This window comes from Rhincodon typus, chromosome 30 (genome assembly GCF_021869965.1).
Source record: "Rhincodon typus isolate 14 chromosome 30, sRhiTyp1.1, whole genome shotgun sequence".
Lineage (NCBI taxonomy): Eukaryota > Metazoa > Chordata > Chondrichthyes > Orectolobiformes > Rhincodontidae > Rhincodon > Rhincodon typus.
In genome coordinates, this window is record NC_063361.1 from 26,837,597 (window position 1) to 26,865,170 (window position 27,574).

Consider the following 27,574-nt stretch of genomic DNA (forward strand, 5'->3'; position numbering starts at 1 on the left):
CTACACTGTGTTACCTAAGGAAAATATGAAGTCACTCAAAGTTTGAAGTTGAATGTGGAGGTTTTCTAATTCACTTTTTAGGGCCTTTTTGTTTGCTGATCAATACCTGGGTTTGCATCAGTGATTCTTGGTCACTTGTTTTTACCCAGTTAACTGTTGGTTCAGTGAATGGAATGATAGTTTTATTTCTGACTTGTGTACGAAGCACAAAGTGCTGGAAATACCCAGTGGGTTTGGATGCATCAATGGATGGAGAAACATGATATTTCAGGTCAAGGACCTTTCCTCGGATGCTATTGTCAGCATTTGCTTTCTTTAGTCATATCTGTCAAATCATCAACCTGAAATGTTAACTCACTCTCTCTCTCTCTCTCTCTCTCTCTCTCTGTCTCCCAGTGCAGCTGCCGATTAAGCTGCCGAATGGCCTGCTTCCACATTTTAGGGATTCTATTTCCAGCATTTTCAGTTTTTATTCCTGATTTCTGGCATCCACAATACTTGGCTTTTGTAGTAGGCTGAAGCATAATGATGGTGCAAGTTCCTGGCTGCAAGGATTCTAACAAATGAAGATGGACAAGTCTGAACCTTTTCTACCTGGGTGTGGCACTGCAGCACAAAATTACCCTTTGCGTGTTCACTGGGAAAATCTAAAACCTTTTTGTGTCAGGGGTTGTGGATAGGAAAACCAAATGCCAACAATGATCTGCTCAATGTTCTGAGGTTTCTAAAGTAAATCTGTTTAATCTGTCTATTATGTGGATTGTGGCAAATAGTTTAAATGATTTCTCACCTTTTTATACAAACATGATGCTGTCTACAGTTTCATAGAACCTTGTAGTATAAAGGCTGCCATTTGGTGGTCTTGCCTACACCAGCTGCAATAGAACTACTCACTTCACCCTGCACCATTCCTTTACCCTCTTTTTCTTTAAATATTTATCCACTTCCCTTTTGAAATGAACCGTTGATTTTACTTCCAACAATGTGTTACTGGTGGGATGTTCCATGGCTTGGGAAAAAAAATCCAACTTCTCTTTTGGCAATGAAAATTTATTTCCTACCTTTTTATTCTGTTGTGGCCCAGCTGGTAGCAGACTCAGCTCTGACTGGCTTCCAAGTCCCGCTCCAAATCTCAAGTACAAAGTCAGACCAGCTGATAAATTATTAGAGAATGCCGGAGCGGACTGTTGAGACCAGAATAGACACGGCTATACTTTGCCATGGTTGTCATATAACCAGACTAGGTGCAGTTCCCATGGACCAATCATTCAGAAACTACATTAACAGCAGTATTCAAGACCCTAAAGAAGTCCAGTATTAAAACAGTAAATATTTTCTCGGTAGTTTCATCCTTGCCAACCTTTCACTATAAGCTGACTCTACTGAAAGCAGATTATCCAGGCATTTGTTAATCATCATGTCATTTATCATGTCGGATGTGGTTCAGTTTGTAGCAGTTGGTCCAGAGATAGTAGGAACTGCAGATGCTGGAGAATCTGAGATAACAAGGTGTAGAGCTGGATGAACACAGCAGGCCGAGCAGGAAAGCTGACATTTCGGGCCTAGACCCTTCTTCAGAAAAGTTGGTCAACAGGTTTGAGTCCAAGCGCCCTCCAGATCCAAAGCATGTAAAATGACTGTGCAGTACTAAGGATGTGTTGTAAGAGTGTGCCATCTTTTGGATGAAATGTTAAATCAAGGTCACATCTTAACTGGATGTAAGAGATCCCTCAGTACTCATGCAAAGAATTGTTCTTCAAAATAAATCCATGGTAGGGTGTTATCCCTGCTGTTCTGGTTAACAATTAATCCCTCAACCAACGTCTCAAAAACCAATTATCTGGTTGTCACGTTGCTATTTGTGGAAGTTTTCTGTGTTTATGTTGGCTGCTGTTTCCTCTGTTGCAACAGCGACCACACTTCAAAAAAAGATTTTCCTTTGGCTGCTTTGTCTTAAACATGTTTAGAGTTGTATGCGGCACCAGTTCAGGCAGTGAACTTCAGACACTTTTAATGAAAAAATGTTTCGGCTCCCTTTAATTTCCTTTTTTTAAAAAATTGATTGGGACTAGCTGGGTCAGCATTTATCACCCGACCCTAGTAGTCTTTGAGAAGGTGGTAGTGAGATGTCTTCTTCAACTGCCTCGGTCTATATTGCATAAATACAATATAAAGGTGGAGACAGTGACATAATGCTCATGTTACTGGACGAGTAAGCCAGAGACCCTGGCTAAAGATGAATCAGCTAACTGACCATGCACTGTGGTACAGGAAACCATTCAAGCGTGGGGAGAAAATTGGGTGTTATTCTTCATTGTAAATGAGTTGTCCAGCCAACTGAGCTAACCAACCCACTGAAATGGAATGTTGTGGTAGGTAGGACGATACAGTGACACTGTGACGAAGAGTGAGAGTTCTGATGGCTGTGTTGTCTGCCCATTGCTGGTGTTTGGGACATCTTCCCTGGGCTGGAGAAGAACTTGCAGTAGGAGGGGAAAGGATCCACGAGTTGTGGCCTACCTCAGTACCAATGACCCCCACCCCTGGCAACGGTAGAAATAAAAGAGGCGTCCGGCTGGAGAAGTGTGAGAAAGTAGGCATCAAATCAGAGCCTCAAAGGTAACAATTGTTGGATTGCTACCCGAGATGTGCATATTGGTCCGGGCCAATTGAGATGAAAGAAATGAATGTGTGGCTCAAAAAGACTGGTGTGGGGTTTCTGCTTCCCTGGGACATTGGCAGCAAGAAGAGGGGTCCGTAAGGCGGCCAAATCATTAGAGACAGTATTAGATCCAAGGGGGAGGCACACAAATTGACCAGAAATATAAACAACAGTCTCCTGCCATCCATCCATTGATCGATGGTGTTAGGAATCTGCACTCGATGAGGCGTGGCTGCGGGTGGATGATGCGGCGGTGGATTGTGAGTGACTGGCGGTGCGGCCTAGCCTGGGAGATTGTGCCCAGTCATCGCGGAGACACACGGAGCTGTAGAGGGGCGGTGAGAGGACCCCGGACACCGAGACCGAGAGAGACCGCAGCTCGAGGCCTGCCATCGCCACCCCGGCTCCTTCCAGCTAGGCCCCGCTCCGGCCTTTCCTTCTCCCAGCCTCCAGCAGCCGCCATGAAGGACACGGCCGGGAAGCACAAGCCCAAGGAGCCGGCCCCGGACAAGGCCAAACTGGCGGCTGGGCCTCCTGCCCCCGGGGATGTGGAAATGAAGGATGTGTCCGCCGAGCCCGAGGCTGAGCAGGTCGAGAGCGGAGAGAAGAGCCAGAAAGAGTTGGACCTGATCACCTTGGAGGGTAAAATATCCGGAAAGAGCAATCAGATACCGCCTTCCCCCTCCACCCCGAAGCCCACCTAAAATATCCCTGTTAGACAGGGGGTGGGGGAGAAACTGGATTGTCCTGGGGTGAGGGGGCGGGTGTTTAAAATATTTGCAAGTAATGAATTCAATCCAAACAGAGTTGGTCAGAGAAAGAACTGTGCCTCACCCCAGCATGGTGTGGGGTGGGTTAGAGATAAAAATATCCACAGAGAATTTACCAGTCCCACACCTAAAATATTCCCAGTGAAACACTGGGGATTTAGTGGGGTGGGGGTGTTTCTGAATAATGGATGTGGAAATACATATGTACAAATAATAAACCTAGATCATCTCAATCTAACCAGAGTGCGTCTCAGGAGCAGGGAGAACTGAATCTCACTGGCAGTGTGTGTCTGTTGGGGGTGGGACTTGTTTAGTTTTTTTTTTAAAAATCCAAAAAGAACAGTCAGTTCTACAATTAAAATATCCCATTGAAACAGTGGGGGTATGGAGGAGAGGACTAAGGCAAGGCTAAAATAGTAAGATATAAATTCAACCATCTCAATCCGATGCAAACAGAGTTGGGGTGGAACGAACTGAACCTCATTGCTGTGGCGGGGGGGAGTAGTTTGTGTTCTAAAACATCCCTGTTAAACAGTAGAGGTTTGAGGACAGAGAGCTGGATGATTGTGGTTGGGGGTGGTGTAAAGATCCACAAATGTTGAACTCAACCGTCTCAGTCTATCAGAGTGGGACTGAGGGTGGCAGAGAACACTGAATATCATCATGCACGCCTTGGGTAAAATGTCCACAAAGAATTATCCCCGAGTAAACTCGACCTAAATTAAAAACCAAAAGAACTGTGGATGTTGTAAATCAGGAACAAAAACAAAGTTGCTGGAAAAGCTCAGCAGATCTGGCAGCATCTGTGAGGGAGAAAACAGAGTTAATGTTTCGGGTCCGATGACCCTTCCTCAGTTCTGACCCGAAACGTTAACTCTGTTCTCTCGACCTAAATTATCTCAGTTAAACAGTGGGGATTAGGTACAGAAAACTGCATCATCACGTGTATAACATATAAAGAAGATTATTGCTGTCAAGCATGACTCAGTCCCCTTGGTCATAGATATATAGCTGTAGCAATCCAGTTGATTAGGTTAATGTTGTCGGATTCTTGTTTAAATCCCACCATGGTCGCTGCTGGAATTTAAATCTAATAATTTGGAATCGTAAAGCTAGTCTCTAATGTTGAGCACACCAGCTATCGATGATTGTTGTAAAAACCTATCTGATTCATTAATGTGCTTCAGGGTTAGGAAATTTGGCCTACATGTGACTCCACACCCACAGCAATAAACTTGAGTCTTATTTGTTCTCTGGGGTCACCTAGAAAGCCACTGAGTTCAAGGTTAATTTGTATTCCACATTCAGTTAACTACTGATTGAATTTAAATGTCAGTGGCAGCAGAAGTGGCACTCGAACCTTTGTTCCAGAGCAGCAGGTTGGTTTGTTAGTCCAGTGCCTTCTCTACTGTGCCACTATCTCCTTTCAAGGGGATAATAAATGCTGGCCTTTTTGAGCAGCACCCATATCCAGTGAAAGAATAGATAAATATATAGAGGTGATAAAATGAGCAGTAAGTGGAATTGAAAGCTCCATAGGTCTGATGATCCTGGAGAGTAAAATTCCCCCACACAAACCTATCACTATGCATCTTAAACTATCCCAGACAGAGTACCCTTGTGGATTAGGGACGGTGCAGTCTGCACATCAAATACACCATTACACAACAATACGTTCAGCTTTAGTTAGACCTCTTACTCTTTTAACCTTTCCTCAGAAGGCAACCCATCCATTCCCGGTATCAGTCTAGTAACCATTCTCTGAACTATCTGCAACACGTTTACATTCTTCCTTAAGTAAGGTGACCAAAACTTTGCCCAACACTTCACATACAGTCCCTCCAGTGTCAAGATCATAGAACAGCGCAGCACGTGAATAGGCCCTTCGGCCCACCTTGTCTGTGCCAACCATGATGCCAATCTAAACTAATCCCATTTGCCTGCATATGGTCCATATCCCTCTTTTCCCTGCCTGTTCATATGTCTGTCTAAATGTTTTAAACATTGCTATTGTATCTGCATCTACCACCTCCCATAGCAGCATGTTCATGCACCCACCACCCTCTGTGTAAAAATTCAAACTTACTTTGCACATTTCCTTTAAGCTATCCTCTTCTCACCTTAAACCTATGCCTCTCAGTATTTGACATTTTCACTATGTAGAAAAGATGGCCCACCCTATTCATGTCTTTCAGAATTTTTTTAGGTTGCTTCTCAGCCTCTGATGCTGTAGTGAAAACAATCCAAGTTTCTCCAACCTCTCCTTATAGCCTGTACACTCCAATCAAGGCAACATCCTAGTAAATCTCTCTTACACCCTCTCCAAAGCCTCAGCATCCTCCCTATAGCGTGGTGACCAGAACTGCACACAATACTCCAAATGCAGCCTAACTAAACTTTTGTACTCATTGCCCCAATCGATGAAGGCAAGCATGCTGTACATCATCTTTACCACCTTATCTACTTGTGTGGCCATTTGCAGGGAGCAAAGGTCTTTCACCCCAAGATCCCTGTGTATATCAATGCTCCAAAGGGCCCTGCCTAATAAAGATTGCTTGAAATAATTTGCCAACAATTGTTGAATCAGATGAATTTCAATCATTTTGCATCCAGCAATTCTATTTTGTAACAATCCGAATTGGATGTATCAGTTGTTTGCAAGCCTGATCAAGTTCTCTTAGTGAGCTGGTTGGGACTTTACAACAATCTCATAAATTTTCTTGGCTACAGTCTTGTGCAAAAGACAGTAAGTGCTTTATCCTAATGCAAGTTACAAACAACAACAAGTTGTAGACTTGATAACTTCAGTTTTATACTTGCCATGGTGGTATTTGAATTTACAATCTCTGGGTTATCAGTCCAATGCCCAAAGCCTTACTGTCAAACCTAATACCTGTCTAATTTCTATCATAACTTATTACTCCATTAATAGCATCGTTAGGATGATGACCTTTTTGACAGTGACAAATAACAGGGTTTCTTATCTCATTTTGTGTAAAGTAGTGGAGAAAAAGCTGTGGAAATAATCCAGTTTTTGTCAAAAACAAGTTACTTATATGGAGCCTTGAGTTGGTAAAAACCTCCAGGGTGCTACAGAACCCCACTGTAAACGTTGGGATATCAGTCAAACTTTAACACCGCAAAGTTGGGATCCCACATACACATACAAAAACAAGCCACCATTTTGAAACGTTATTAGCATTCACAGCCTGTATGGTGTGCTTGTTCCCTAATGCTCCATTATAAGGTACTGATATGTAAAATACATTTAAAGAACATGAGAAACAGGAGCAGGGGTACAAGCAATGGCCTATCAATAAGATCATGGCTGATCTTGGGCTTCATCCCCACTTTCCTACCCATTCCCCATAGTCCCTTAAGAATTGTGGCTGACTACTAATGCAAATGTAGCATGTTGTGGTCAAAAAGTAGGCTTGATTTGTATGCCAAATATCCGCAAAAACAGTTCTGAGGAAGGATCACCGGACCCGAAACATTAACTCTGTTTTCTCCTTCACAGATGCTGCCAGACCTGCTGAGCTTTTCCAGCAACTTTGTTTTTATATGCAAAAACTTGATTTTTTATGGGGTGCTGGAAGAATCTGGCTGCCTTATATGCTGGCCTGATTTATAGGCCAAAATTTACTGTAATCACTAGACGTAGGACAGAGATATTCAGAAGGTTGACAAAACAGATCATACAGATCACTTTCAGAGGTTCTTAGGGCAGTGTTGAAGCCAAGGAGTTTTGGAAGAAAATTCTAACTTTGATGCATGAACTGATTGATTTCCAATGTCAGAGGTGAGTCAAAGAAAATGGAAATTGTGCAGGAGGTCAAAATAATAGGGAAAAGAGGTATGTGATTCGTTTGGTTTTAGGGATAAAAGAGGCTAGGTGATGGGGCAAGGTCACAAAAAAATTTGAAGGTGAAATTTTTTTTTATTTCTATTATGTCTTAACAGTAGGGCAATCACAGGGCAATGTCTTGAAATTTTCTGTGGTTTCTAGTTAAGTTAAATTCACAGGTTGTGTTTTTCACCATTTCAATTGTTTTGGAATTTAAATATTCAAGTATTAGTCATCCTCAAACCTGTTGCTTCATTCCTGTTTAATGCCTATTGTTTAAAAGTGCCTTCACATACTGCGTATTGTATTCAGAGACGCACAGATGGCCAGCTGATAGTGTGCCTCAGAAATTATCAAGTATAATACATTTCATTGCAACGTCAGTCTTATAATGAACATTGGAGGAACCTGCTCTAGAAATGGATCCTATTAGAATGATTCTGTTATTGTAGATGTAATCAATTGGAATTAATAGAACTGGCAGCTTTTCAAAGAACGTAAGAGTTTGTTGTGTAGTGCAGAGAACGATGACTGTTAGGGCTATTGCCTCTACGTTTTCAGGGCATTGGAGAATGAGGTGAATTTTGAATCATAGCCATGGCATTCATGTAATGTGTCTACAGTCTGCACCCTCGCATTGAGCAGAGAATGGAGTTAGTATTCTGAAGTGTCTGGCAAACAACCACCAGCAATATGGGCAGTGTGTTAGAGATGCATGGACTAGCTCATTGTGCTCATACATTTTCGCAACAGTAGGGATGTTATCAGTAAAATACACTGGGAAGATGTTACAGGAAGTGAGGTTGATCTCTTTTTAAGATTTTGTCTTCCAAAGAAATGCATGGAGAGTAGGACTTTGTAAAGAGGCAGCTGAGCGTGGGTGGGAAATTCTCAGTTATCACAGGGATGCTAGGACTTGATGGTAGGAATCAACATCAAAACACACGTAATTCCAGGTAGTTTGAAACAAGGCATTAATATTTTTCCTTTCAGATATCAAAGAACACGTGAAGCAGATTGAGAAAGCTGTTTCAAGTAAAGAGCCACGGTTTGTCTTGCGGGCACTGCGAGCACTTCCTCCAACTTGCCGCAGATTGAACCCCACCGTCCTTTACAAGGCCATCAATGGTTTCTTTGTATCAAACACTTCGATGCGGGATTTCCTTCTGGCTTTTCTCGAAGAGGTTTGTGTTGAACACTGAACATTTGGTAGATGCTTTAATGTTGTTAATGTGCAAATCCAAGGTGATTATTTAGTTGGACAAGGAATTCATCAAATGCATTAGACAAATCAGGGCAGAAGTAACCATTCGTCCCTTTAGTTTATTCCATCATTCGTGGCTAATCGCCACCTCAATTCCACTTATCCTCCTTATTCCTATTGTTTCCAAAAGGGAATGCTTAACTCATTCACCTGAAGTTTTCAAAGAATCATCTCGAGTTTACCATTTAGCACCCGCCTAGAAGTTAAAGGAAAACTAAAATATGTGTTGTCAAGCTATCTTGCATCAAGTGATTTGGATAATATAACCATTTGCAACACCAACCTTCTGTCAGGATCTGCACAAGCTGAGTGAAATCATTATACTCTTGTTACTGATTCTTGAAAATGTGAATTAAGAATTGTTTATTAACATTAGAGTTATAAACATAAATGTTTGAAGTACTAAATCAACCAGTAGGATTAATTGACAAACTAAAGGCAGTTCAGCATTCACTGTTGAATTTACAATTGCGATCAGTGGTCTGATCAATATAAATGATATTAATTTAGAATTAATTTTCTTAGCTGACAAGTTAACGTGGATTGGATAGCTAAACTATTAAATGCTTATAATTCTTTTATTTTTACATGGAATGTGGATGTTGCCCATCCTTAATTGCCCTTGAACTGACTGACTTGCTCAGGATAGTTAAGAGTCAACTATATTGCTCTAGGTCTGGAGTCATATGTAAGCCAGAACAGGTAAGGATAGAAGATTTCCTTCCCTCAAGGATGTTAATAAAACAAATTGGCTTTTTATGACGATGAATGATCACTTCTTGGCAACATTACAGCTATATAATTCCAGGTTTATTAATTGGATTTAAATTCCAGCAGCTGCTATAGTGGGATTTGAACCCATGTACCTCACAGCATTTAGCCTTGGGCTCCGAATGACTACTCCATTGCCATTACCACCGCAGTACTGTCTCCTCCTGTAATAAGCCATGTTTCCAGAACGTATACAATCTTTGTCTTCGATAAAGAATGCGGGTGAAATGATTTTCTCACCTTTATCTGAAAGGTTGGTGTGTGCATTGTTAAGTTCGCTGGTATGGCGTGAGGTACGTCTTTTTTTGTACCACACAAAGCCTTAAATCCCCAGCATGGTGAGCATTTTTTGACTGGTCAATTGAAAATGATTACTCTGAAGACAATGCAATGCAGTTCCTTTTTCTAGCTGTTATTTATTTTTAAGCCCATGGATACAGAGGGAGATGTGCAGTTTCGCCCTCGAACGGGGAAAGCAGCTACGGTACCACTTTTACCTGAGGCAGAGGCTTATCTTCAGCTTTTACTTGTCATTTACTTGACGAACAACAAACGATACATTGAGGTGAGTGAGTTTTAACTTCGAAGATAGTCATCCAACAGAAAGTTGTACACTGTAAAACCTTAAATGAGCAGTAACGCTAGTTTCACTAATTTATAAGTTGCTTAAGAAAAGTTTTTGTGTCTTTGTAGCAGTTAAAAAAACACTTGGTTTTATATAGCTCCTTTCACATCCTCTGAATAATCCAAATTCCTTCATAACCAAAGAATTGCATTTGAAGTGCTGTTACTATTTTATAGGGAAGTTTGATAGCCACATTGTACAAAACAAAGTCCCCAAGTTACCAATTCAGTAATGATCAATCTTTGTTTTAATAAAGAGCAAGAGTTAACATTCCACAGATACTGGACAATTCAAAGCACTTTCCAACCTGTTAATTACTTGTATCCCGGCCATGCAATGGAAAGAACGTCCCTACTCTTCACCAGTGCAGGCAAATATTTTATGCCCACCTGACCAGATAGTTCAGTTTAGTGTCACATCTGAAAGATGGCACTTCTGACGATTATGGCATTCTTTCAGTACAGCAGTAAAGAGTTAGCCTAGAGTAAATGCTTAAGTCTTTGGAATGGGGCTTTAACAGATGGTCTTCTGACTCACGTAAGAGCATTGTCATTGAGCCAAAGCAGACTCTGACTATTATTCCATGGACAACTAAATTGACCAGGTAACTGATAACCAGAACATACTTCTCGCATTAATGTGCTGCGTTTGTGGGAATTTTAGGAACTGATTCCAAAAGTGGAATTTGGTCAGTTTGATAGCTGGTGACAAACCTATCATGTCCTTTCCAAGAAACCCCTTTGAGATTAGTTTCTAATTAGCCCATCGGCTGCCATTCGGGTTCCCAGGTTCATCAGGGCATTTTCATGCCACATTTCTTGGTGTAAGGAAGCATGTGTCCCCCCTCTCAAGAGCTGCTAGAACTGCAGTAAGCCTGAGAGCGAGGATTGTCACTGGAGCTCTAGAACACGGGTAAATTGGGCAGCGTTGCCAGAGTCATTCATAGGGGCCCTAGCAAGTGTCCTTTGTTGAGACCGTGCCTAAGAAGGAAGGGTTCTTGCATCAGCAAGGTCACTGACATGTCGACTGAGCTTTATCTGGGAGTTGGCCAGGCCCCTGCCTGCTGTTGGTTGAATACATTGATGGTGAGATGTGGCCACTGATAAGGACCTCGAATGACCTTGGGGACTCCAGGGTGTTCTCCATCCTTCCACGCTCCTGAGTGTGGTTGGGAAAGTGTCAGACTCTGCACTCCACACCTTCCCTTCCCATTTTACAGTTGTGGGAAAGGGGGTAAGTGTTAAATCCTGTCCCACGCACTCAAGAAAATGCATAAGTTATAGCATTGCCTTCTCTTATTTTCATAAATGCAATCAACTGGCAATTCACATAATTTAAAATCTTTATTCTTCTGTGATTGTTTTGTTTGAATCTGGTCCACGCTATTACAATGGAAATATTGTCTTTAAACTTCCTAAGTGGATAGAAAAAAAGAGCTACTTTTAATCCAGATATTAGTTAACTCCTTTTGACATAAACTTCTCGGGCTGGGATTTTGTGGTGAGAGTGATGGCGAAACTCTTTGCTGACAGTTCAAATTTAGTCAGGGCTCATCGTGAAAAAAGTAACATTCCAACTTTCCAAAAGACCTGATATAAAGGCACTTCTTCGATGAACATTAAGCTTGAGGTTCTAGACCAGAGAGCCTGTGGTTAGATTCAACTTGTGACTGAACTGTCAATTGCCACATTACATTTGATCTCTGCCTTACCAGGAGGCACTGAGGTAATCACCCAGGTGTTCCCTCTGGCCTGTCGTCTGTAAAGTGTGTATGTGCAGGCCTCAAGTTGAATCACCTTAATTTATATTGTAATTTTAATGCAGTAAGTGGCCTCACAAGTCTACTCATCAAACATCAAGCCCTATTTAAAAAAAACTTTGGGGCTTTGGTGTGGTGTAGTGTAAACATTTGGTCAAAGCAGCAACTTTGGAACAGTTTTAAGGGGAGGGAGCAGAAAGCATTAGGAATGTCATTCTAGAGTTTCAGGTCCAGTCAACTGAAGGCACCACCACCAGTGGTACACTTATGCAAAAGTGAGGGTGCACAAGAGGGACAGAATCAGGAGAGTGCAGTGATTTCAAGCTGTGATACCTACAGTGGTTGAAAATTGTTGCTGCTTATTGTTTACTGCTGCATTTGAAGATTGCTGACTTACAAGTGATATTGGAACATCTAGTATGATTTAACACCTTCAGAACAGAGTGAAAGGTGGCACTAAAGAAACCCAGTGCTTAAGGCATTTTCTTTTTTTCTGTAACACAGGCACAGAAATGCTCAGATGATTTGATGCAAAAGATTGCTGCTCAGAATCGCCGGGCTCTAGACTTGGTCGCAGCTAAGTGCTATTATTACCATGCTCGTGTGTATGAATTTCTCAGTAAGCTCGATGCAGTCAGAAGGTGAGAAAGTTGTTTTACTTTAGACCTTTGAGCACAACGGTAATGATTTGTTAAAATTACAGTTCTGAGTATAGCAATGAAAATGAAGGACTGTTTTGGGGATTTGTATATCTTGGTACTTGAATCAGCAATTTACCACATTAGCTTCCAGATGATAGATATTAAATCCAATTGTTCAGGAACATGTCAAGTTTAATCTGTATACTGTAGTTGCTCATTTGGTAGTGGGAATACTGTATTTAGAGTTCAGGTCACCATGCTGGGCGAACTCACAATAAAGCTAAAGTACATGTATATACATAGAAGCATAAAAAAGTCAGAAAGCCACTTGGGCAATTATATATGTCTTGGTTCCATATCAGAGTTAGCTAACATGGTTCTGTTCCCCTATGCCTTTTAGTCAGATCCACTAGAGATCAATGATTCTGAGACCCGAGTAGAAATGCCTTCCATATTTTCTCCTTGTTTTCCAAACTTTATTGCTCATTGTAAATATACTGCCGGTGTTGGAGAGGTAGTGATATGTAGACTTTGGGATTTAAAAGTCAGCTTGGGTTCAAGCTGAGCATCAAGAGTTTGGATGGTTTGTTTTGGCTAATGGGAGGTGAGGGACAAATTATTAGAAAAGGAATTAAGTATGTAACAGAGGCTGAAAATTATAGATGTGCAGTTCCCTACAGCTACTCGTGACTAAAACATCCCCAAGTACTGGCAAACCTGTTACAGAATCTGGGGGATAGCTGTAGAAATTGGCTTCAGTGCATTGCAGAATTTTAGCTTTGTTTAAGTGTTTTATAATCAAATTGTCTTCAAAACTAGACATAGTCGAATAACCTTTTGTAAGATTCTGATTCTTGTAATCATCCATTGTTCTGCTTCTAATGCGAACCCATAAGCACATGATTCACAGATTGGTGAAACAATCTTTTATTATTTGCTAACTCTTTGGTAATATTGAGCATATTTAACTCCTCTAACATTCTGGCTCTGTGAATTCAGCCTAGTTATTCGGGACTTATAACTATATTGTGTCCTCCATGTATCTTTCTTAGGATGCAGGCTTGGAAATCTTTGAGGGTGAATAGGGTGGTGTGAGTGGGCTGTCCCGAATTACCCTTAAGGTCCTGGAGAAGCAGCAAAGGCAATAAATGTTGCCCTGCCAGTAATGTTCACATTCCATGAATTTTGCATGCACATTCCCTTTGGCCAGATCCTGTTGTATCTCCATAATTCTTCAGTACTCCATGGCTGAAGTGATTTTTTGGCTGAAACCTGTGGAAGCAATGAATCCCAGCATGAAAGCTACCATCAGTGGAAGAGAGCAAAGTGAAAGGCAATGCCTGTATGTACTGTATGATGGTAAAGCAGAGTGGTATGTATCTTCGCTCTGACCTTGGGTGTAATTTTATAATCTTGTGACTCAATAATCCATTTCTTTTTCCAAAGTTTTTTGCATGCACGTTTGAGGACAGCCACCCTTCGCCATGATGCTGATGGACAGGCCACTCTGCTGAACCTGTTATTGAGAAACTACCTGCAGTATAACCTCTATGATCAGGCAGAGAAGCTTGTCTCCAAATCCATTTTCCCAGAACAAGCAAATAACAATGAGTGGGCAAGATACCTGTATTATACTGGTGAGTCTCAGTCCAGCCTTACAATATGTAGTAGCTGCTAAAGAGTTCTTTTGAAAGAAAACTTTCCTTCTGTAGCGTTCTTTTGACAACTTCAAGATATCCTAGAGAGCTTTATGCACAATTAAGTACTTTTGAAGTGTAATCACTGTTGTAATGTAGGAAATATGGCAGCTAGTTTGCACGCAATAAGCTCTCACACGCAGCAGTGTGATAATGACCAGATAATCTGTTTTTTTTTTTTTTTTTTTAGTGATGTTGATCAAGAGCTAAATATTAACTGGTACATTCTCCGGTTTAGAAGAATTTCATTGAATTGTTACCATCCACTAGATGGGGCCTCCATTTAATGTCTCAGCCAAAAGGTGGCACCATGGACAGTGTGGTACTTCCTCAGAACTGCACTGGAATATCAGCCCTGAGTTTTGTGCTCATTGTCTCTGGGGTGCATCTTAAATCCACAACCTCCTGACTCAGAAGCAAGAGTGCTACAAACTGAGTCATAGCTGATGCAATTCTTTGGGAATGAAAGCAAAATAAAGACTTTTGTGAGATATTGTGCCTTCTGAAATGCCCTTTCAGTTTTTTTGCAGTCACGACACAGCATTTTTCCCTTTTTATGACTAAATTGTTGTTTTTGAAGTGTTTCCAGTATTTACAATTCATGTTATCTGATCATCTATCGCACCAGATAGGTGACAAATACACCTGTATTACAATTGTGCAATATACTGTCCACAACTTTTAAATCACTGTGACAAAAATTGTTTGAAAACTTTGCAACATTCTAGCAAAATGTCAGTCAGTAAATAATTTGTTCGTTGTGTTGAAATATTTTCTGGAACCTCCTGCTTTGTACATGCTGATTAGATATATCAGTAATATCCAAGTAAGTGTTTGATTTAGAAAATTAATTGAGTTTGTTGCATGTAGGTCGTATCAAAGCAATTCAATTAGAATACTCGGAAGCACGAAGAACCCTGACTAATGCTCTGCGAAAGGCACCACAGCACACTGCAGTTGGCTTTAAGCAAACAGTGAGTCAAAAAAGAATTATAGAGTGGAATCATTTTACAAATATCATGTTTTTTTTCTCTCAATGTCATTCATCTTAAAAACATTGGTGGCCTCGTAAATCTGTTAACAAAACTAATTTTATGAGGACTGTGTATTTCTTTACCAGGTTCATAAGTTGCTGATTGTGGTGGAGTTACTATTGGGTGAGATTCCTGACAGGCTACAGTTCCGACAACCATCGCTCAAGCGCTCCCTGATGCCATACTTCCTGCTTACTCAGGGTGTGTACGAGGCAGCTGCGATCAAATATTTTTAGTTTAAAAACACATTTCATTTTATTCTTCCCTTGGAAAACCAGTTGCTTTGAAGTTTCTTGTGAATTCAGCAAGTGAAGATTGCCTTGTATGTGTCACTTACAAAGCAGTCAATAGCACCATCTAGTTGAAGTAAATAGTTTCATCCCTTGTGCCACCTCAAGCCATTCTCTTTGCAACTTTCCATAATACTGAAAGGTGAAAAGATAGAAGTAGTTTAGCCATACTGTAAGGCTGTGGAATTCAGCCTGAAAGCGATCCATATTAGCATTTTTTTTGGAATTGATGACTTAGTGACTGTTAAATTGTGCCTTTTAAGATGACCGATGTATTCAACCAATATGTGCTGCTGTTTAAACTTCAGTTGTTTAACTTTGGATTAGATCAAAACAATCATACATTTGGTTAAGGTTTAGCAGGTTTTTAATTTCATTAATTTGGATTAGATTACTTTTAGCCGTGTCCACTTCAATATTCACATCAGAAGCTTCAGCCTCCACCTGCTGGTTTATTAAAATGTCAGCAGCATTTTTAAAGACTCTGGATTAGTATCTCTGCCTTGTGGTTTTGAAAGCAACCTAGATTGATTAGATCAAAATTTATTTTTTCTGTTTTTTTGGTCAGATTTGTGAGTATCTAGGACAGCCTCAATCAAGAGCTCACTGAATGTGAAGCTTCAGGACAAACTATCCCTAGTTTGGTAGGGGCATTCAGAGGCGTCTCTGGTGGAAATTGAATGAAGTATGGTCTGATGTTGCATTGTAGTGATAGAATAGAGCAAGATGATTAGCCTGAGACTTGGTGAATCCCTGGAAATCCAGTGGTGAAGAATAGAGAATTGCATCATATTTATGCTCTTATTAGTTGATTTGACCCTCTGTATCTATCTGGCCTGGATTTGCATAGGGCTGCTTTTAGTACTGTTACCATCACTGACTTGTGATGCACGCAATTTATAAGAACATAGATTGAAACTGAGAATCTTCATGCTACATACCAATCAGCCCAAAAATCCAGAAGTTTGGACAGCGTGTGGATTTTAAGCTCCCGTCTACTGGAAGCACATGTTGATGACACTGAATGCCAAAAATGTATATCCTTCATTTAATTTCAGAAATGTTAAAATTAGTTTAAAGGTTTTTGATCTTGCAAACTCATGATCTCAGTCATACTAATAAATGGAATTATTTCCAGTCTGTTTTAATTGGGTGTTAAGTTTATTCTTCTGTGTTCTTAATTTTTATATTCTTTGGTTTTATAGCAAAAATGTTTGTTTTCTTATAGGTTTGTTTCTTTGAGCTGTTTCTGTTTTATTTCAACAAAAACTCTGTTTAAAATCTGCTGCATTTCAAAGTCGCCCTGAGTGAGCTGTTTTCAATTTGGACAAATAACTTCACATTTCTGTCTTTCCCTCCACTAGCTGTGCGAACGGGAAACTTGGCCAAGTTTAACCAGGTTTTGGAACAATTTGGAGAGAAATTTCAGACTGATGGCACCTATACATTGATCATCCGCCTGCGACACAATGTCATCAAAACAGGTAAGAATTAGGTCTTAAGTTATTAATCATTTGCAGCTTTTCATCTGTTTATTTAGTTACTTCACCTGCTCCCAGGGCAGTGCATCTTGAAAGATCTCTTGATATGGGAGATTCATATTCTAGTCCTTGTAATGTGTGCACATTTGTATAGCAATCCACTCAAACTGCCCAATGTGGGGTAATTGTTAGGCTCCTTATTGACTCCGCAAAGAAGATATTCTGTAGAGTGTGTTACTAAGCCATACAAACTACAAGTTTGATTCTCAGCTCATGCTGATCTCAACTAGGGTTGGAGTAGATTAAGTACTATTCACTGTTGTACAGTTGGTCATCCATTTACCAAAGCAGGAATTGTCTGTCTTCCACATTTGTTTATTTGCATTTCATAATTTAATAAAACCCTCAGTCTGTTCTTACCCCTTCCTAACTAACTCCTCTTACTGGGGGAAAAAAACAGCCCTTTCTTTTTAAATCAACCTGTGAATCCAGGCCTTTTAGCCTAGAGTTAGGGACATTGGCACTACAAATGAGCCATTAAAAACCAGCTGCTGAATATAGTTATTCTCCACTCCATCTCTTCAGTGATGTTATTACACACCTCTGGAGCAGGTGGGACTCGTCTCAAAGTAGGGATACCACCATTGCATCACAAGATCCCCCAGCCCTTTTTCTAAATGCTACTTCTGTCTCCTCTCCGATTGCATGTACTTATTGAAATAATCTGTTCAGACATGTTATAACACGCCTCTGAGGCAGATGAGACTCGAACCCAGACCTTTCGGTTCTGAGGCAGGAACACTGTCACTGTGCCACAAGATTTTAGTTTATGTTGAGTGTCTTACTGTTGCTGCAACATAGGGATAGAAACTCAATCCTTTTCTTCCACTGTTGCAGGTTTTAAGACAGATTAACCTTTTAGAGTTGAGACAGCATTTTAAAATATTTAACCATTTGAAGAAGAGAAAGGGCAGGCTGGGAACCTGAGAAGCCAGTGGCAAGTTTGGTGCTTGAGAGAGAGAAGCAGAGAACTGAGGGGGCCAGAGTTCAAAACTCCAGTACTATCTGCTACAGTGTCTGTCCCATTTAATCCACAGCCCCTCAAGATAAACGTTCTGAAATCTTTTGTATGTTTTGATTATGCTTGCTGTTGCAGCATAAGAGATAATTAAAAAAATTTTGAATCATAGACAATTTTTAAAACCTCTCTTTCTCCCCCTTACAGGTGTAAGAATGATTAGTTTATCTTATTCTCGGATCTCTCTCACTGACATTGCACAGAAGCTGCAGCTGGACAGTCCTGAAGATGCTGAGTTTATTGTTGCCAAGGTAAATTTCAGTAGGAGGATTAAAAGAAAAATTTGTTGCTTTAATTCTGCAATTTAAAACCAAAACGCGCTGCAAGTGCACAGCAGATCAATCAGTGTCTGAAGGATAAAGGGTGAGGATTTCCCTTCCTTGGAGGTAACTGGACCAGTGATGGGAAGCTCAAATAATTGGCTGAGTTGGTGCTGCTGCGATATGAACCAGGAGGGTCACCAGTGGACATCCCCAACCCATAATCAATTAAGGCCTTTAAGTGGTCAATTAACAACCACTTGAGGATCTCCACCACTTGCCTTTCCAACAAGCATTAAAAGTGGCTGCCTTTTCCAATGGAGAGGATGTGTGCTGGGTTTTATGGGTGGTGGGGGTGGGGTGGGGGTCCCTTCATTTGTATCAATCTCATTGACGTCGGTCTGCTATCCACATCCTGCGATTCACTTTTTGAAACAAAATATTAAAATCTACTTACATTCTTGCCATTGCAGTTCTGCATTATCACCGGGTGGCCAGGGTGCATACCAATCTCCAGCCCCTGTAGGCTTCTGGCCAGCAGTTTCTGGCAGGATGGAACTTTGATGTTGAGGTGTCTGACAGGCCGAGGTGTTTGCTGGTCAGCTCTCGAACGGCTGATTGGAGCTTGATCTGGTGGGCTAACTTGGTGGCACAGGTGGGGTGTTTGTTGCCCCTGAAAACTCCCAACACCACACTTAATGTAGAGGACACTAAATCTTGAACATAGATTCACATTTCAGGATAGTGAACGTTTCTTTAAATCTTTTTTTTAACATTTCCATAAAAATATTAGAGATTTATCATTTTTTTCTTCAAACCAGTGTTGGATTTCTGATTGATGATAATGTGAGGGGTCATGGGTTAGGAAGTCAGTGCGTTGTGCATTGGTGCTTGTCTGTATCAGGCCCAGATTTCAGGAGTTTGGCACCTTCTTACAGCTTTCCTGGGCCAATCTTAACAACAGGCAGCCCCAGTTACAAATGTCAATGGAGCTCCTGGTTGGAGAATGAAGGAAGAGTGATTGGAAAATTAAAGGAATCTATGAACCCTGTGATTGGTATTGTGATGGTTCTCACCTGCTGTGGCTTTCTGAATTGAATTTTGTTGCAGAAGGGGTCAACTTAAGTAAAGGCTCAGCAACACTTTGTTTTCCCTTTATTTGGGTAAGGCAGCTGAAATGTCACGACTCAGTGCTTTGCTGATGAAGCAGTGAACTCTTACTTTAAAAGCCTGAAAGGACAAGGATTGCGAATGAGCTTAGCTTTGGAGAGGCACAGTATAAACTGAGAAGAAGCAAGTCTGATAAATATTATTACGCAGTAACAAGTTGCCTTGTGAACAGGAGACAATGACCTGATCAATATCCAGTGATTCCTGCTCTGAATTGTATTGACCCAGACAGGGTTAGCCTTAGCGGTGGCCCAGCATGCTTGAACCTTTTGGTAACATCCACTTTCTCGTCTTTTGCACCACGCTGCCCACTTACGTCAGATACTGAAAGGGCTGCTGGCTTTCATAAAACCTAGAATGAGACTGCACTTCAGAAGAGAGTGAGAGTGCAGAAAAAAAAATTCTAATTTTCTTTTATAACCAGGCCATTCGTGATGGAGTGATCGAGGCGTCTATTAACCATGAGAGAGGATATGTCCAGTCTAAAGAGACCATCGACATTTATGGCACAAGAGAGCCACAGCTGGCATTCCACCAGAGAATCTCCTTCTGTCTGGATATCCATAACATGTCTGTCAAAGTAAGGCAAAAACACACCTGGCTGTTTCCATTGTTGATGGAATTGAATTTTTTAGGATGATCAATAAGGATGTAATGAACAATTAATTCTGGCCCATAGTTTTCAGATTGGAGTAATACGTTAACCATTTTTTTTTCCCAAAAATCTTTTAAGGTTGGATTATCTTGCTCAGCTCTTTCAGATAATTGTTTGGCTTGTTTTTCAGATGAACTGAGTGCTTTTCTCAGCAAAATATTACACTTACATGTTTTTTAAAACTACCTTTTCTGCTTGTAGATTGGAAGCCAGTGCAGTATTTGTATGAGGGGTGAAAACATTTCTTTGCATTCATTGGATTTGGTTGTTGCCAGCATAAGTGAACTGGCTGTTTTTGTATGACAGTCGAGTTACATGGCCACTATCACTGATACATTAGGTCGGGTTTTATTGTTGATTCCATATTTATTAGTTGTATTTAAGTTCCCCAGCTGCCTTGGTGGAACATAAACCCGATTCTCTGGCTCTGGGTGACCAGTCTAGTACCATATCCAATTTGCTGCTGTTTTTGACAAGGAGTGAGCAGTGAATAAGGAACATAGCCTTGTGGTGCAGTTTATACGACTTTTGTAGAATCTGATTCTCCAGTCCTTAATGTTTAATTGTAATTAATTTTGTGAACTAGACATTACATTTAACAAATGTGGCCAGGTTATTTTGTAGCAATTGATGTCATTTGTTTTCAAAAACAATCTTAAAGGCCAGTATTGTGCAGCCCAGTGCCATGTGTACGCAGCTGCACTAGGTTATTGGCTTTGAAGTGAATAAGATCTCTGTGGCCACAAAGTGCTTGATCTACCAGCTGCAATTGGTTAATTACAGCTTTATGATAAAAAGTATTCAAATGTGACTCAAAGCTAATGTTCAGGATGCTGGTTCTAGAACCAAACAGAATGCCCCTCAGGGCTGTTCTTCTGTATCAGAATATAAAGATAGGTTTCTCATTTAGAACTTATTTATTCTAACTTCTAGAAAGCTTAAATTGTCCATTTCTGCTTTACAGGCAATGCGATTCCCACCCAAGTCATACAACAAAGACCTGGAGTCAGCTGAGGTGAGGTTTCCATTGATGGAAGTAACAAACGTAGGGAAGGTGTTTGGGGTTTTAATGGGGTGACAGAGATTATCTGGAGGAACTGATTAGAGAGGTGGCTTCAGAAGGTAATGTTTGACGAGTTCAGATATCTTCAAAAGGTTTACAGGTCTTTCTGGTAAAGGTTAGGGACTGGGATGGTCTCTTTCAGGAAGGCACGCATACAACATAACAGACTGATTCTCAAAATGTGTTCCCATAGGATAAATGCCAGAATAATAGGCTGGAATGATGTCTGACTGGAAAGTAGACCGTGTAGATTGGGAACATTACTTGAATGGATGACAGTGGAAAAGCCATGGCAAACTTTGAAAGAGTGAATGAGTGATCTTCACCAATTGTTCATTTATGTCTCGTGCAAAAGTACGACAGGAAAGGTGACTAAACCATGGCTTACGAGGAAAATTAGATACTGTATTCATCTTTGTTAGATCTTACACTAATTGGCCAGAGAAAACAACAGACCTGAGGAGTTGGAGCAGTGTGAATTGAACAATGGAGGATGAAGGGTTTTAAGTCACCAAGTCATACGGCATTGAAACAAACTCTTCTGGCCTATTCATCTATGCTGACTAAGTTTCCCAAACTAAACTAGTCCCACTGATAGTAGGAACTGCAGATGCTGGAGAATCTGAGATAACAAGGTGTAGAGCTGGATGAACACAGCAGGCCAAGCAGCATCAGAGGAGCAAGAAGGCTGACGTTTCGGGCCTAGACCCTTCTTCAGAAATGGGGGAGGGGAAGGGGATTCTGAAATAAATAGGGAGAGAGGGGGAGGTGGATACAAGATGGATAGAGGAGAAGATAGGTGGAGAGGAGACAGACAGGTCAAAGAGGCGGGGATGGAGCCAGTAAAGGTGAGTGTAGGTGGGGAGTTAGGGAGGAGATAGGTCAGTCCAGGGAGGACGGACAGGTCAAGGGGGAGGGATGAAGTTAGTAGGTAGGAGATGGGGGTGGGGCTTGAGGTGGGAGGAAGGACAGGTTAGGGAGGCGGGGACAAGCTGGACTGGTTTTGGGATGCGGTAGGGGGAGGGGAGATTTTGAAGCTTGTGAAATCCACATTGATACCATTGGGCTGCAGGGTTCCCAAGCGGAATATGAGGTGCTGTTCCTGCAACCTTCGGGTGGCATCGTTGTGGCACTGCAGGAGGCCCAGGATGGACATGTTGTCTGAGGAATGGGAGGGGGAGTTGAAATGGTTTGCAACTGGGAGGTGCAGTTGTTTAGTGCGAACCAAACGTAGGTTCGCTGCAAAGCGGTCCCCAAGCCTCCGCTTGGTTTCCCCGATGTAGAGGAGGCCACAGCGGATACAGTATACCACATTGTCAGATGTGCAGGTGGACATCTGCGTGATGTGGAAAGTCTTCTTGGGGCCTGGGATGGGCGTGAGGGGGGAGGTGTAGGGGCAGGTGTAGCACTTCCTGCGGTTGCAGGGAAAAGTGCCGGGTGTGGTGGGGCTGGAGGGGAGTGTGGAGCAGACAAGGGAGTCCCAGAGAGAGTGGTCCCTCCGGAAAGCAGATAAGGGTGGGGAGGGAAACATGTCTTTGGTGGTGGGGTCGGATTGCAGATGGCGGAAGTGTCAGAGGATGATGCGTTGGATCCGGAGGTTGGTGGGGTGGTACGTGAGGACGAGGGGGATTCTGTTTTGGTTGTTATTGCGGGGAGGGGGTGTGAGGGACCTCCGACACTTCCGTCCTCCCTGGACAGACCTATCTCCTCCCTAACTCCCCACCTACACTCACCTTTACTGGCTCCATCCCCGCCTCTTTGACCTGTCTGTCTCCTCTCCACCTATCTTCTCCTCTATCCATCTTGTATCCACCTTCCCCTCTCTCCCTATTTATTTCAGAATCCCCTTCCCCTCCCCCATTTCTGAAGAAGGGTCTAGGCCCGAAACGTCAGCCTTCTTGCTCCTCTGATGCTGCTTGGTCCGCTGTGTTCATCCAGCCCTACACCTTGTTAAGCTAGTCCCACTGCCTGCATTTGGCCCATATCCTTCTAAACCTCTTCTATTCATACCTATTCAAACGTCTTTTAAATGTTGTAACACTACTTGACCTACCACTTCCTCTGGCAGCTCATTCCACACACGAACTATCCTCTCTGTGAAAAAGTTGCCCCTCAGGTCCCTTTTAAATCTTTCTCCTCTCACCTTAAAATTATGCCCCCTAGTTTTGAACTCACCCGTGATAGGAAAAGACTTTTGCTGTTCACCTTATCTGTGCCCCTCGTGATTTTATAAACTTGTATAAGGTCACCCCTCAACATCCTATGCTCCAGTGAAAAAAGTCCCAGGCTATCCTTTATAACTCAAACCTTCAAGTCCTGGCAACAGCCCAGTAAATCTTTTCTGAACCCTCTCCAATTTAATAATATCTTTTCCTATAGCAGGATGACCACAACTAGACACACTACTTCAAAAGTGGCCTCACCAACATCCTGTACAACTTAAACATGGCGTCCCAACTCCTATACTCAATGGTCTGAGCAATTCAGGCAAGGGAAAATGGAATGCGAGTAACCTTCGGGGGAACATAAAAACTGACTCTGGATGTTTATGTGTATGTGAAGAGAAAACGATTGGTGAAGACAAATATAGGTTCCTTACAAACAGAAACAAGGGGGGTTAAGCTTGAAGTGATTGTTTTAAACTCCAGCGAATATAATCCTAATGAGGTGGGGGAGCGGATCTCATAGAACCCTATAAAATTCTAACAGGACTAGATAGGGTACATGCAGGAGGAATCCAGAACTAGGGGTCGCAGTCTAAGGATGCACAGTAAATTTAGGATTGAGGTGAGGACAAATTTCTTCACCCAGAGAGTCATGTGCCTGTGGAATTTGCTACCACAGAATGTAGTGAAGCCCAAAAAATTGTATGATTTCCTAGGATTTGGAAATAGCACTGAGGCTAAAGGGATGAAAAGAGATGGGGAACATGTGGGAACAGGTATTGAATTGGATGATCAGCCATAAGGGTGGATTGGCCATTATGGTAGAGGAGGATTGAAGGGCTTAATGGCCTACATTGCTCCTTTTTTTTTGGTTTCAATACAGAAAGGTGGCGCATTGAAACGGGTAACTGGTGCTGTTGGTCAGGGATTAGTATTAGGACTACACAATATTATCTATCTTATATGTGTGGTGAGCACTGAGTACTTCTAAAGTGCCCAGAGCTGTGAATGCCACCCAAATGGTTGCAATAACAGTGATGATGTATGAGCACTTAGAGGTTTAGACAAGATATATCATTGGCCAGAGAGATGGCAGATGGAGTTCAAGACAATACAGTCGAAGTGATGAAACTAGTGGAAGCACAAGAATGAGTAAACATTAAGCAGTTATCTAGAATACACTGTCTGAAAGCTGTGATCGAAGTTGCCACCTTTGCACTCTCAAAGGTGAATTGGATAATTGCCTGAGGAGAAAACTCATGCAGAGCTACAGGGAAAGATGGGGGAATCGGAGCCAGCATACTCGCAATAAGCTGAGTAGTCCCCTCTGTTGTAACCATTCTCTGACATGCTTCAAGTGACAGCAGAGGAGGGAGATTTGTGGGAAATTGTTGGATAGGTCGTTAAAATCACTTTTGCAGGCACTAAACAAAACAAAGAAGGCATGACTTGCAAGGTTGTGTCAAACATTCATGCCAAATCAATATAAATGTCTTTAATTTGGGTGTTGTGAGAAAGCATTGAATTATTTTTAAGAATATCGATGGTGTTAATTACTAAATTTAAGAGGGCAATTTTACAAGAAGTTTGAAATTCCTAGGCATCACTCTGTAACTGGGCAAGACTTAATTGAGGTTTTGAGTTTTCCATGGCCATAAAAATCTCTGGATTCAGGAAAGGTCTGGGAGCATGGGACTTGAGGAACAAATTAAAATTAAGGGGATCAAACGAAACTAGTGCTTTTTCTGTAAAAATAGAACAAGAGATTTGTGGAAAAGAAAATGGTGAGGCTATAAAAAAGAACTGGATGAGTGCCTAATGTGATAGAGGGTCATTCATTTCAGAATCTTAGTAATGTAGCACTTTTGCTTCAGAAGGTTCTGGGCTCACCATCTGCTCCTAAGACCTGAATTTGTGACAGTGTTAACAATCACAGTACAATACTGACCGACTTCTCCTTATTGGTGATACCATTTGTCAAGTATTGAGTCATGTCCCTTTTTCCTGTTCTGGTGGTTCAAATATAGTTTAACAATCCTTCTTGTTGAAAAGAGCAGGAAATTTTCTCTGTTGCGGCCAGCATTTCTCCTTGATCCAGCTCCACCAAAGAGAAGCAAATTAACTGACTCTTTTAGCTGCTTTTGACATCTTCCTGCACGCAACCTATCTACGTCAACCCAACAGGAGGTACTGCACTTCAGTGTAGTTAATTCCAATGGAAGTGCTTTGGAAACATCTCTGTGAAATATGATACAAAATTATAATGCAGTATGGATAAAATTTTCAAATGCATTTATGTGAATGCAAGGTCCAGATTTCAAATGGCATCTCTGCCTTACAGGAGCGGCGAGAACGGGAACAGCAAGACCTGGAGTTTGCAAAAGAAATGGCAGAGGATGATGATGATGGATTCCCATGAGCATGTATGGGATGTTGATTCTGAAAAACTTGGAATACTGTAACTGCAAACAGTAAAGATAAATAAAACCAGAATCGTGACTTTAAAGTATGGTGGCAGCCCTTTAATAGACTTGAGTCTGTCTGGATGTTTGCAAATGGGAGTGTTAAACTTGCCAAACCAGGTTTGACACATCTTTACCTGTTCGTATTTTTCTTAATTTGCTGTTGTTTTCTGAGGAATAGTTACCTTTTGTCCCTTTAAGCCTTGTAAACAATACCTTCCTGATGATAAATATATGGTTAATAAAACCGATAACAAATGTTTGATTTTTTTTTTAAATGTCTCCTTGCATGGGTGGCTAAAATGACAAAAACACTTCTATTGAGCCTAGTCAAACCCGATTTTAGAATCTTCTCCCGTACATCCTGTTCTGACTGGTTTGAACAGTAGAGAATTATCGGGTCTCAGCCGTTAACATTGGAATGGTTTTGAGAATTACTGATAAATACTTGGGATGCACAAAATCTCACAATGCTTCAAAAGATTTCTTTATTATAAATGGTTCGTAGTTATCAATTGAAAGTATTGGATTGATGTTACTTTTTAATAAACATTAGCTTTCTGGACCTGTGTGTGTGCTGGCACGTCAAAAATGGTAAGACCTTAGCCTTGTATGATGGTGTGGTGGTGAAAGACGACCAGGAGCAAACCCACAGAATGCAGGAAAACTTTAAGATTCAATCTCCAGTTTCTGATTCAGCTAATCTTAGCCGTTGGCCTGTACATCTCTGGAGTAGGAATGAAATTCTCACCAAGTCTTATCCATTGACTCATGTTGGAAATGCATGCATCTCTGCGTCATTGAGGTAGGATAGGATTGGTCTTGATTGTCAATACTCATTTATTAGGTCTACACACGAACAGTAATCAGACAAAGGTGCTAAACCCACTTTTCAATTTTGACCTGGATCTGTATTTGTTGACTGAATATCAATTCTTTCCTTCACTTGTGTCTGTGTAAGTACATTTCACATTGGTCATTGATGATCTACAATGAGATTCCTCATTTTATTTCCAGTGATGTTCAAACTAGTTACAATGCCCCTGTTGCTGATCAGTAAAGATTTTTTTTATTGGTGTTAACTAGGCTTAAGGAAAAAGTGTTGTTGAAAATACTGAGCAGGTCTGGCAATATCTACAGAGACAGAAACAGAAATAACCTTTCAGATCCACCGTGACTGTCCTTCAGAACCATCATTTCTCACCTGAAACTTTATTTCACTTTTTCTCTCCACAGATCCTGAGACCTGTTTAGTAATTTCAGCACTTTTTTTTTAAACTTTCAGATTTCCAATATCTGCAGTATTTTGCTTTTATTATAAGAATGAGAACTCTTCTGATTCACCTGCTCATTAGATAAGCCCATTGAGGTATGGAGGGGTATGTCTTTAATATTTGAAACACAACTGCATGTTTACTGCAGTGTGATACCCCACCAAGATCATGCACTTAGTTCTCATTTGCATTTTGGCGCTAGTTAAAAATGAGAGTTCACAATGAAGTTTGATCTGTAAAACACAAGCCTGTAAATGGAGCAGGAGAATAATGAAAGCATCCTATTGCTGATCTGACAAAACTTTGTGCTCACAAACACAATAGTACTAATATTTATAAAATGTCTTTTGTCAACATGTCTTTTTTCCAAAGATGTGCGGGTTAGATGGATTGGCCATGCTAAATTGTCCGTGGCATCCAGGGATGTGTAGGCTAAGTGGATTAGCCATGGGAAATGCAGGGTTACAGGGGTAGGGTAAGGGGATGGGTCTGGGTGAGATGCTCTTCAGAGGGTTGGTATGGACTCAATGGGCCGAATGACCTGCTTCCACATTGTAGGGATTCTATGAACATCTGAAATTCTTGATGTTGAATTACTTTTGAAGT

At 41.3% G+C, this 27,574-nt stretch overlaps 1 protein-coding gene across 1 annotated transcript; it reads left to right on the forward strand.

Annotated features, from left to right (window-relative positions):
* Window positions 1-2,865: 2,865 nt before the first annotated feature.
* On the forward strand, window positions 2,866-25,738 carry psmd3 (proteasome 26S subunit, non-ATPase 3). Its single transcript, XM_020521643.2, has 12 exons — window positions 2,866-3,304; window positions 8,273-8,463; window positions 9,742-9,879; window positions 12,203-12,339; window positions 13,786-13,976; window positions 14,907-15,010; window positions 15,157-15,271; window positions 16,725-16,844; window positions 18,067-18,170; window positions 19,774-19,929; window positions 20,969-21,019; window positions 25,574-25,738. Exons 1-12 carry the CDS (start codon window positions 2,884-2,886, stop codon window positions 25,649-25,651), a joined length of 1,806 nt encoding a protein of 601 aa, XP_020377232.2. The 5' UTR covers window positions 2,866-2,883; the 3' UTR covers window positions 25,652-25,738.
* The last annotated feature ends 1,836 nt before the right edge of the window (window positions 25,739-27,574 follow it).